Source organism: Fundulus heteroclitus, chromosome 22 (assembly GCF_011125445.2).
Source record: "Fundulus heteroclitus isolate FHET01 chromosome 22, MU-UCD_Fhet_4.1, whole genome shotgun sequence".
NCBI lineage: Eukaryota > Metazoa > Chordata > Actinopteri > Cyprinodontiformes > Fundulidae > Fundulus > Fundulus heteroclitus.
The window spans coordinates 28534281-28545926 of record NC_046382.1 but is presented as its reverse complement, the minus strand read 5'-3'; the positions used below and the strand labels follow the sequence as shown (position 1 = coordinate 28545926).

The following is an 11646-nucleotide window of genomic DNA, read 5'->3' as shown; positions in this document are numbered from 1 at the left end:
GTCCCATATTGAATAAAATAATAAAAATGACATTGTCAGCTAGACCTTACAGGAACTAACAAAGCTTTATCATCATTAGCTGAGCTTTCCAAAAATGTTTTAAGGCACAGTAACTTCAGGATTTAAAGACAGTACAACAATTCTCTAAGTAAATATCGCAATAGTGACCAAGGGGATTGGGGCTGAAAAAAGTTACTCATTACTAACGAAATGTTCCCCAACACACTGATTTCACTCAAGCCTGTACTCTAAAAAGTTAAATATACATTTCGATAAACTTTAGAAATGTTTATTTTATAGATGTTTTTTTAGGCCATCATGAGTGTCATTGCTTAAAGTTGGTTAAAGTGAGAGTTTCCGTCACTAACAAAGTTACTCAAATTAAAGGTTCGAATTTTTCAGTGTTTTTCAGTGTGAACTCCTGTTACTCCAAAAAACAAAAAAAACAACATATTTATACCTAAGTGTTTCACACGTATTTGAGTGTCAGTGTATCACAAAGAGCAAACATGGTGTAGCAAAACAGAGGATCTGACAAATATGAGATTATGACCAGGCACCTTATATACAGGGGAAGTGAGGATGAAAAAGTATAGAGAGCAGGTAAAAATTATCAAGGGTTTCATTCATAAAGCTAGCATAGGCACAAAATGGAGCCTGAAACTTGCACAAGTCACTTTCTACACAAAAGTCAGGATCTTTAACAAAAAAAACAAAAAAAACTTGTTGGAAAAATGTGCAGTCTTCACGGCAACCCTGACTCATGCATACACTCATTTTGGAGACGAGGGGAATTGGAGAATTCCTCTCAGACGTTTAACGTCAGTCCATATCAGACTTTACCATAAACATTAGAAACCACTGTGTTATTCATGCTTGTGCTGGTAACGCATAACTATACAAAAAAAGGGGGGGGGGGTGAGCAAATTCGTAATCATCAGGGGGAGACCTCATTCTCCTGGTTTCACTGGCTCAGACGAATTTTGTTTTAAGTCGTTCCTACGGCGTAAAACTACAACCAAGTTCACTTTTTAACAAGTTCTTTTAATGCGGGCCACATATTTGCTTTTACCTCTGATTTTCAAATTTCATAAACTCCTCTTTCATATTTTTTTTCCTGTGGTTACCTTTTCTCCTTGGCAAAAAACAATCAGCTGTATATGTACTTTTTGAGTGTGGATTCTGTGCAAAGTTTTATAAATGAGACCCTAGGTGATTATAGGTGACAGCAAAGAGAGAGGGAGAATAATGACAGACGTAGACAGGGAGGAAACACAGAAATCTAAAAGAACATGATACCAACAAAAAATAGAATAAATGAATAGAATCCACTAACTAAATTCAAAGTAAAAAATAAACAAACATTAAAGTATGAAAACTGAAAAAGGCACTATCCCAGGAACTTAAAGAATCAGGTCAAAACAAGCAAAAATCTCTGGGAATCGTAAATAGACCCAGAGCACATCAAACCAAATTGTTTTCCTGATATCTGCATGCTGCTTTGAACTTTTGTCACCATTACATTCTAAATTCCTTTTACTCTACATGTTTGAACACATTTTTTTGCTCGCCTGTGACCTGTGATCCTTGAAGGAGAGAAGCCCAGTCCCTGAGGACCACCACAACTGCAGATAGCATCCACACATACCAGGAAATTCTTGGCCCCTTTTTTATTTATTCAAGCCTGCAAGTCGGATAAGTACAGAGAACAGGAGCTACAGATGGAATTTTCCTCCCATCCCATTGGCAGCACGCACGCACACACACACCACACACACACCACAGACCTACATACACATCACGGACCTGTTGGTGACCTTGTCTTTGCAGTCTCTGAAACATGAATTTTAAATAAGCACCCTCTTCACCGAGATCAAATGACTCCCTCAAACACGATGCCAAATTATTCATCACATTGTCATGTCTGAGCTGCCTGAAGCCAAAATATGGCATGACTTCCTTATCATAGTTTACAGAGTATTGATCAAAATGTCAAATCTTGTGCATGCCAGACATTGTGTGAGGGAAAAATATAACCAAACCAAAGTCTAGACATTTAAAAACACATAGTAAAACAAACAAGAATCCATCAGACTGATACTGTACAATATATTTATTTCTGTGTAAACTGAGTTTTTGAGCTTTGCATGAAAAGAAAGAGCCAGTGCCCATATTCACAAAGGAATCTTTGTGAATATGGGCACTTCATCGGTCGTTATGTGGTTATCTGAAAGTAGCTCTTAATGACATAATTTTAGGAAAAATCTTAGAATTTCCCAAATTCTGAGAATTTTACATTTTTAAGATAAAATATATTCACATATATATTCACATATATTAAGAGAGCTCCTAAAGTGAAAACATGTTAGGGGTGCTGAGGAGGACTTTTAGCGAGCCTAAGAGTGTCTTTAGCAGGGAAGATGGTGGAAACAGAGAGAGCTGATTGGCTGATACCATCTGTGAGGAAGTGGAGGAAACGAGTGCTTTAACAATCTACAATTACTAATATGTAACAGGATAAACTTTATTGTCCCCATAGAGGGAAATTAATTCGTTTCAGCGCCCCAGCAGTTTAAAGGCACGGCTCAGTAATGTCATTTTATTAAGGATAAATAAATAATAGGAAATAATCATGAATATAAATTAGAGAAATTTACAAAGAATATATATAAAAGAGGTGAAAGAGTATTTTCTGTATAGCAAGATAATGTTAGTAGTCTAAATGTCCATCTAGAAGTTTACTTATGATGATCTCATGTTCCAAGCTGGTGCGTAAAAGATATGTCATTGTTTTCTCTCCAAATTCTCCTTAGGTGTGAGTGTGTGTGAGAATGGTTGTTTGTCCTGTTTGTCTATGTGTTGCCCTGAGACAGACTGGCGACCTGTCCAGGGTGAACCCCGCCTTTCGCCCATGGTGAAAGGTGGGGTACACCCTGGTGCCTGGAGATAGGCACCAGCAGCCCTCATGAACCCATGAGGGATAGACGTGTTAGAAAATGGATGGATGGATGTCATTGTGTTGCCAAATCGAACCGCTTCATACAAGCAGGTAATCCCAGTGAAATGCTGACAGGTGAGTGTGCATTAATATCAAATAGATAAAGTAGTAAAAGGGCCTGTGAGCTGAGTAAACATAACAACAAGCAAACCAAAATAACAATGAGGATGTAAATGTGGTGCATTTTGATGTTGTGTGACAATTCATTTTGATAGATTTCATCTTAATCCAGTTTAATTGGTTAATTTCTCTCCTTTCACCACTAAGAGCATATTTGTGTTGATCTTTTTTTTTCTTCTTATACTATCTACCAATCACGGCTTTTAATAGACAGAGTCCCACCTAGCAACGGGGTCAAGCACACCTCCTCACTAAGATAGATAATTCTGTCACTTCCTTCCCCAGAGTCGCTCTGAGCAGCTATTTGAATCACTCTTAAGCCAAGACTCCTAGCTAGGAATCTTTAGGCTAAGGTGTGATCTCTGAGAGGATTCTGAGAATCTTTGTGAATACGGGCACAGGAAGACAGAGAAGAGGAAAAAGAATGCCAGCCGCTCAGTGACAGGCTGGCATTGTTCAGGTTTTGACAGAAGTCAGGAAATCCCATCTGATCGTTAGATGGGTGTCAAGATTCCTGACACCCATCTAACAATAAGAGTGGTATGAAGAGGCTTTTGTGTACCCGCCAGAGTCAGTTCCTCCATCTGCAGCATGCTCACCTTATGTGGACACAGGGAGGAAGCCTTTATAGGCCAGAAAATCAAAGAAATAAAGACGCAACATGTGGAAAAATATGTCAACAAATGAAGCTGGCAGGCCACAGGTTTAAATCTTTCATGGCTCTACTGATGGACGACACGGATCAAATGAGCTTTTTTCATTGTCTTGTTTTGCTCTGTTGGCTTGTTGGGTAAAATTGTTGCATCAGTAAAGCATGCATGAATGGAGTGACACAAGGTCTTGCAGAAAGATTTCTATCTTCTGAAATTTATTTGCACTTTTTACAACTGCTAATGCATGTGTTGTAATATTTTAAGTGATATAACAACACAAGACTGCAAGTAGTTGGGCAGCCGAATGACTATATCAAAGGCTCTTTCAAAACGTGTTTAGAAAAGTGTGGCATGCATCTGCATCCAGCCCTGTTTAATCTGATAGCCATGACAAAAATCCACCGCAACTCACATTTTTCAAACGTCCCTTGGTATTAACTAGAATTAGCAAATATTCGAGGAGGTATCAGTAAGTGTTTTGGACTATTTAATATCTATCTGATTTTTCTGTAACTCTGTGTCTTTGTCACTCTCACACCCACATTTCTCCATTGTGAGACAATAATTGAATTTCTCATCTTTATTATGTTATTAAGCATTAAATGAAGGCCGCCGGCGTTAGGCCCTCAAATGTTTGTTAGAGAACATTGGTGAACAAAGAGCATCGAGAAGAGAAAATATACCACAGAAGACTTCAAGCTGTAACTGCGTTCCTACAAAGTATTGACTACAGAGGGGAGGGGTCATTACAAATGTGTTTGCCACTTTTTAGATCTTTATTCGTATACTGATTTTTATTTAAAACCTTCTCCCCATTCATGAATGTGTTCTAACCTGTTCTGTTATATCGTGTAGCATCTCAGTAAAATACACTATGTCAGGTCATAACATGACAAACAAATAAATCCTAGATTATAGATCAATCCCCCTATAATGAGCTAAAAAATTCCTGCATCACAAAGAACACAGCTGCACTGCTGCTGTTTTTGAACATAGAGAAAATAAGGCTGAGATTTTATTCAATATAAGCACAGAAACAGCGACACCATGTGGATGCACCAGGGAAGTGAATCTCTTTTCCAGGAGTGGCAATATGCTGGTTTATAACTCGTCAAATTGAAGCTCAAACCAACCAAATTGAATATTATTTACAGTGTTTTATAAGTAGCTTATCCATTGGGTGCAAAATCACTTGCTTTCTCCACCTGGTATCCCATAGCCAATAATCATGTTCTTATAAAATAACTGAAGAGATTCTACTTACAACACCAGAAGCAGCTTTTCACACTTTTTGCCCTCATGAACCACTAATAAATGCAAATTACATGATTTCTATGTGACAGGAGTTGTTTTTTATTAGCAAGAAATCTTTGATTTCTCACATTTATGTCAGATCTGTACATTTAAACATTTTAGTAAATTAATAAAATTCTTGAATGTGGGTTTTGTGTTCCGTAAAGTCATTTTTGAACATTTTCCACAGTTTGCTCCCATAGAAGCCCATTAAGAGGGAGAATTACAACTTTCAATTTAGTTAAGTTTATTTTTATAGCCCCCGATTCACAACATTTGTTACAAAGTCAATTCCGTTCAATTATATTAGCCACACAGACAGATTGATTAAAAAGTTTCCTATCTAAGGAAACCCAGAAGATTGCATCAAGTCAATGAAGTGCAGCATTCACTCATCCTGGATGAACACATAGCTACAGTGGACAGTCGCTTACAAGGTGTTGTTGACTTTGCAGCAATCCCTCATACTGAGCCTGCATGAAGTGACAGTAGAGAGGAAAACTCTCCTTCAACAGGAAGAAACCTCCAGCAGAACCAGGCTCAGTGTGAACGTCTATGTCCCACAACCGACTGGGGTTAGAGAAGACAGAGCAGAGACCAGGAATACTTTCTATGTGATAAATGTAAAAGAATGGCAGCTCCATAGGTGGCTTCATCAATAAAATACAGCCAAACAATAAATTAGTCTCTGTCACTTTATTGTTTCAATAAAGTCTTGAAGCTCCAGTTATTAAAATGGTTTCTGATCAAATCAAGTGCTGTCTAAACAATGTACTACTCATCACAGGAAAACCTATTTTTTCAAGTGAGAATTTATTTCTTTTCAAACATTAAAGAAAACTGATGAGATAAAGGTTGTATAAACAGTATATAAAAGTAAAAAAAAAATAATAATCCTAATTTTTTTAGTTGTCAAAACTCTAAGTATGTTTAATTTGTAAAATTGTAATTGAGAAGAGAAATTACAAATGTGTCATTGGAAAGAACACTAAAATGAAATTACCGGGGGAAAAAAAATTTACTAGGCATAACTTTAAAGGTTTACATGACTCAAAAACATAGTAAATTTTTCTTTTTTTTTATCATTTTACGTTTTATAACAGGAATGGACTTTTATCATCTTCAGTGATTGGTTTACAGAACACACAGCTTACCTGCTATAGATCAGAGACAAGTTGTCTGAGGAGCAGGACATGAGCAGAAAGCCTGTTACAGAGGATGGCGTGCACGGCAAGACCAGCAAACCAGCAACCTCCACGTTCAGTATGTAGAAAAGTCATGACTGACAGCTTTTATACCACTTGATGTAATCTCCGAATTGGATCACTGTATAATCGTTTTAGGTGAGCAACACTGACTCAAAGTTTTTCTTAATGTTTATTACCCACTCTAAAATCACCTTAAATGCAATTTTAAAGACCACAAACTTTCCCTTTTTTATACACGTAGTATCCTTTACTAAGTATATCCCGAATCCCTTTTGCCTTCCACTCTATAATAATTCCTCCTGCCATAGATTCAACATAAAGATCTGGTATACATTGACATGATGGCATCGTGCACCAACTGCAGATTTTCTGGCTGCACATCCATGACCCTCATCTTGCTTTGCTACCATCCTAAAATGAGCTTGGATTAAGATTTGACAAATGTGGAAGTCAATGGAGAACCGTGAACTATTTGTGGTGTTCAAGACATCAGTTTGAGATGATCTGAGCTTTGTGAAAAGGTGCATTATCCTGCTGGAAATAGTCATGAGACGTTGAATATGTCACACTATAGCCATAAAGGGATAGACATGGTCAGTAATGATAGGCTGTTAAACAATAGTCAGTTGTTACTAAGGGACCCAAAGTGTGTCAAGAAAAGAAGCCCCCACAGCATCACACCATCACCTGCAGCCTGAACTGTTGATGCAAGGCAGGATGGATTCTGGCTTTCGTGGTGTTCTGACCCTAAACACTGAAATCTTGACTCATCAGAGGAAGCAAATGACAAATTATATGTCATCTGTCTAATTTAAGTCAAGCTGGGTGAACTGTAGCCTTGTTTCTTTTCCAGACCTGACAGGAGTAGGGCCAGGTGTAGTCTTTGGCAGCTGTGGTTATCTGCTTCAAGGTTTGATGTGTGCTGTGTGCAGAGGTGTTACTCTGCATACCTTGGTGATAAAAAGTGCCTGTTTGACTCTCCTGGGGCAGTTTTATCATTGCAAACCTGTTTAATTCATCCTTCTTTAACATCTGACATCAACACACCTGTCTCTCATTGGATATTTTCTCTTTTCTGACTATTCATTCAAGAAACGGTTATGATGCCACGTTTGAACTTCAGCAAATCCTCTTCGCCCCATATAGATGCCTGAATGAATGAATTTGCAGCAATTTGATTGACTAATTTACTGCTTATTCACAACCAAGTGAACATTATCAAACCTGACAGACAACTGTGTGAATACCACCCAGAAAAAGTAAGAACATGCGTTGCTTTCCCACATTTAATGTGATGGATGTCGGGCTGCACAGTGTAGCAGTTGTTAGCACCGTTGCCTTGTAGCCAAAAAAAAAAATGGATTTGACACCATAATGGACTGGCGAGCTGACCAGGGTGTATCCCACATCCCACACAGTTACCTCAGATAGGCGCCCCAGACAGCACTTGCCACCCCACTGACCTAGTTTCATAGTTAAAACGAAAATAAAAGTTTATTTCCAATGCACCTTGGACAAAGACAGCCATGCAAACTATCATTTGTGTCATTTATACCAACCTGTTCTCCAGATCTTTGCAGAACGGAAATGTTGTTCACAGTGTGCAAAATATGGACAAGTGTGCCACAGTTGGACCTACAGAGTACAGTATTGGGATATTCCAGCGAATACAGACAGACAGTGTTTTGTCAGAAGAACTCAGATTGGTTCATACGTATCTCTTTTACACCATCAAGATATGAAACAACATTTAAAATCCTAGATTTACACACTTTAAAACCCTCTGGTCTATTGTGTAAACTTGCTAAACATCAATGAAACATTAAAACATTATCATAGCATGAAGAGTTCATATTTTCAATAGTGAAAATATTTTTTTGCAAAAAAGAAAAAATAATATTAAAAAAGGAGTTGGCTTAAAGTCTAAGAATCAGTCTCGGTTTAATGTTATGTCAGTTAAAGTAAGTCGGCTGGACGAATCCACTTGGCATAAAAGGATGCAGGAGCCCCCCAGTGGATGAAAGCGGAACACCTCCAGCTGTGTGGAAAATCACACTCCCAGAGGTGAAGTTGGAGAAAGTTTGGTGGAAGGCGCCGGAGCCTGAGCCGCAGGATGGTGGGTTTGGACTGACGCTGACCAGGGAGCTGGAGCCGGTCTGCAAGGTGCTGTCTGCTCCAGGGTTCTGTTTTTTCCACTTGGTCCTCCTGTTCTGGAACCAGATCTTCACCTGCGTTTCGGTCAGACTCAGGGACAGAGCCAGGTTCAGTCTCTCGCACACTGACAGATACCGAGTAGCGCGGAACTTGTTCTCCAGAGCCACCAGCTGTTCGTAAGTGAACGCCGTTCTGGCGCGTCGCGGTTTGGCGCACGCCTGGTCTGCTCGACGCCGCTTGTGCGGTGGGGGGTCCTGCGGGGTGGCCACAGTCTTCTTGCAGGAGTCCTCGTGCTCGCAGGGGGAACACGTTAGGATGGGATCAGGGAGGACTGTTGGATCACTGGAGTCTTCATCTGCTGTGTCCTCTCCTGTGAAGAGACACAAATAACTTTAGTCCAGTGGTGTCACGAAGGGAGGGGCAGAGGGGCAAGGGCCACCAGCCAGAGAGACATTTGCTGTTGTTGTTTTGGGATGGATATAGAAGAGTACCTCTTTATTTGTGTATTTATTTACCTATAGGTAGTTTTTTTTTTTTTGTTTGTTTGTTTGCCTTTCAAAAGGCAAAATTACTTTGTTCTGGTTATACCGACCATTCATTGGTAAAAAGAATTACAAAAACCTTCACAAAGACAGAGCAAAAAAAAAGTAAACTTCAAGATGAGACATTGAGCTAAAAAAAAAAAAACAGCATATCCTGTAAATATAAGTTGTGCTAATAATCCACAGCTTTCTGGGACATTTTGACATTTGAACTGAAAAGAGTTTTATGGTAAAATAGTGTTTTTATGAAACCCGGTGTGGAAACATCTAGCAGGGGTGTCATACCTAGTAGTTTCAATTTAGTCATTTGTAATGACTAAATAATAACGCTGAAAATGTTTTCACCAGTTCTCTCCCTAGACTGGAATGTATCTGTGAATGTGGATTAGGAAAAATTGGGAAGGAAACCTTGGGATGAGTTTTTGCAATGAAAGAAGCTGGAGTAAAAAACTGATGAAAAAAAAATCATTAGCTGGGCCAGATAGTGACTTTTGCTACATTTTAAAACGTACATCTGAATAAGAGTTTCAGCTCACTCAATTTGAAAAACTTTGCTATTAAACACAGAGAAAATGTTTACTCAGTGTCTTATGAATCTGATCCTATTGTAATCTCATGTTCCCTTTTTAGATGTATGCACTCATCAATATGTTCAGTAAATTCCTGACCTCCGTGTTCCTTATTTCTTCATCTATAAAATAAGGTAGATGTTTACAAATATTTCATTCATTTAGATTTATTCCGTTCTGTTTTTTTTCTCTCTCTCTCTGTCAGTTTTTGTTTTCTTTTTAAAGTGGGCAATGACGATGGAATGTAAAGGAAATTAAAATAATCTGCTAGGTTTTTTGTTTCTTTGATAGTTTTTTTTTTTAAGTATTGACGATTGCAATGGCATTTTACCGTTTTCAAATAGATAATTCTAGGGGATTTTAAATAGGCGTATCTATAAACATAGATATGCCACCAGCTCTATTAAAAATACACAGGGCTTCAGGAACAGCAACCTCTATACAGGACCTCAAAATGCTGTGGCCCCTGTTCCAGGTCCAGGGTGCTGAAGGACAGCTCCTAACAAATTAGAAATCTGTCAAAATCTGGCCGAAACATGACAAAATGTTCATTATGCAGAGATATTTCCACTATTCCCTTTTTATGGTTAATTTAACTAAAAAATCAGAGAACATATGTTTTTATATCGAAGAAACGTTTGATTTGGGGTCAGAGGTTGGTAGAGTGGAAAGCAGCATTCAGAGGAGAAGGAAGACTTGGTCACTAATCCTTAAATAATTTATAAAGCGCCCGGCGCTTCAAATGTCATGTTGCGGAAAGAAATCCCGTCTAAATCCAGCTCCGCCACCACAGCCGTGACGTGCTAATGGAGTTTCATATTTGCTGCGGCGATCGATAAATGTCATCTATTTAAAAGGAAGTTTTAATCGAACGATATTTAGGATCAGACATGGATGGGGAGTGAGGTTTGTACCTGCAAGGTGCTGGAGGGAGATATGCAGGAAGCAGTAATGGGATATCGATCAAAGCGCGCAGAGGCATCCTCAATGGGACGATTTAAACAATTATCTGGCCTGCCTGTCCCGGTGCCAATCACAGGCGGGGGCTCTGGGAGCAAGCCTTTGTGGCTCCCCCGAAAGGAAACGCAGCTTTGGAAATTAAGGGAAGGTCATCCAGAGATGACTGCACATCTGATAGCAAATCCCCTCCCTGCGTTTAGGTTCAATACATTTTATTTTCGAAATGCAAAAGATTTATTGTATTAATTTTATTGTCTTTATGTTTATAATTATGTATGCGTTTAACTATCCAAAATGAAATACGGACGGCACTGCTGTTTGTTTTTTTTGTTTTTTTTTATTATTATTATTATTATTTTTTATTTTATTTTTTTGTTATTGAAACAATATAACAATTATCAGAAAGATGTAGCATAATTCATGTGAACATACGGACAGAGAGTGAGTGTAAAGTTTTCAATACCTGCATCTGCGCGCTCCTCTCCGAAGCCTCTTACCGCTGCGCTGTCCCATTCCAAACTTGTTCCCTCTGCATCTGGCGCAGTAAACTTCTCCTTGGCGATGGGAAGTTCGTTTGCCCTTTTGCTGTTAAACTTGTTCGGATCCAATATATCATCTATGGAAAAGGAGATTTTGTGGCTAGTCATCATCATCGCTCCGTAGGTGTCATTATCATTTGATGGTTTGAGCCTTGGGATGACAGAAGAAGCCGTTCCAGTGCGTAATTACGCGCGCAGAGAGGAGCTTCTGATTTTTCAGCCTGCTTCTACTCCTCAAACTTCCCGTGGAGCGGACTTTTGGAGCGGTTTTCCCCCCAGAGTGCAGACTTCCACTCCCCTCCGCCGCTGTAAAGTCTGTCTCACAGCCTGAATGAAATGACCGGTGGCAGTCTTTAAAGCGTCTGAGCCAAACCCCCTCCCCCACCCCCATTTCTCTCAACCAGACACGTGACACAAACACTATTAGTGTTTCACACGACTACCTAATGGTCTCAAAGCGTCCAATGATAATCACCCATATCATTAAACTCAATAATTGACGAGATGTATGTAAATTGGGCGCAGATGGCACTTGCTCCATTGGAAATCGTCCTGTCTTTGGAGCATGGACGCTGTTTAAAGCGTTAATGTATGGTATTTTTTACTTAAC

General features: G+C 39.1%; 1 protein-coding gene across 1 annotated transcript; it reads right to left on the bottom strand.

Annotated features, from left to right (window-relative positions):
* Window positions 1–7747: 7747 nt before the first annotated feature.
* Window positions 7748–11372, bottom strand: nkx1.2la (NK1 transcription factor related 2-like,a). The gene is made up of 2 exons (XM_012863970.3): window positions 10961–11372; window positions 7748–8796 (listed from the first exon to the last, which is right to left on the bottom strand). Exons 1-2 carry the CDS (start codon window positions 11148–11150, stop codon window positions 8225–8227), a joined length of 762 nt encoding a protein of 253 aa, XP_012719424.2. The 5' UTR covers window positions 11151–11372; the 3' UTR covers window positions 7748–8224.
* Window positions 11373–11646: the final 274 nt, after the last annotated feature.

Excerpts from the sequence above, each read along its gene's own strand:
- nkx1.2la (XM_012863970.3), bottom strand. The coding sequence starts at position 11,150 with ATGATGATGACTAGCCACAAAATCTCCTTTTCCATAGATGATATATTG. Across the intron at positions 8,797-10,960 it reads AGAGGAGCGCGCAGATGCAG|GAGAGGACACAGCAGATGAA; the intron begins GTATTGAAAACT and ends GTCTCTTCACAG.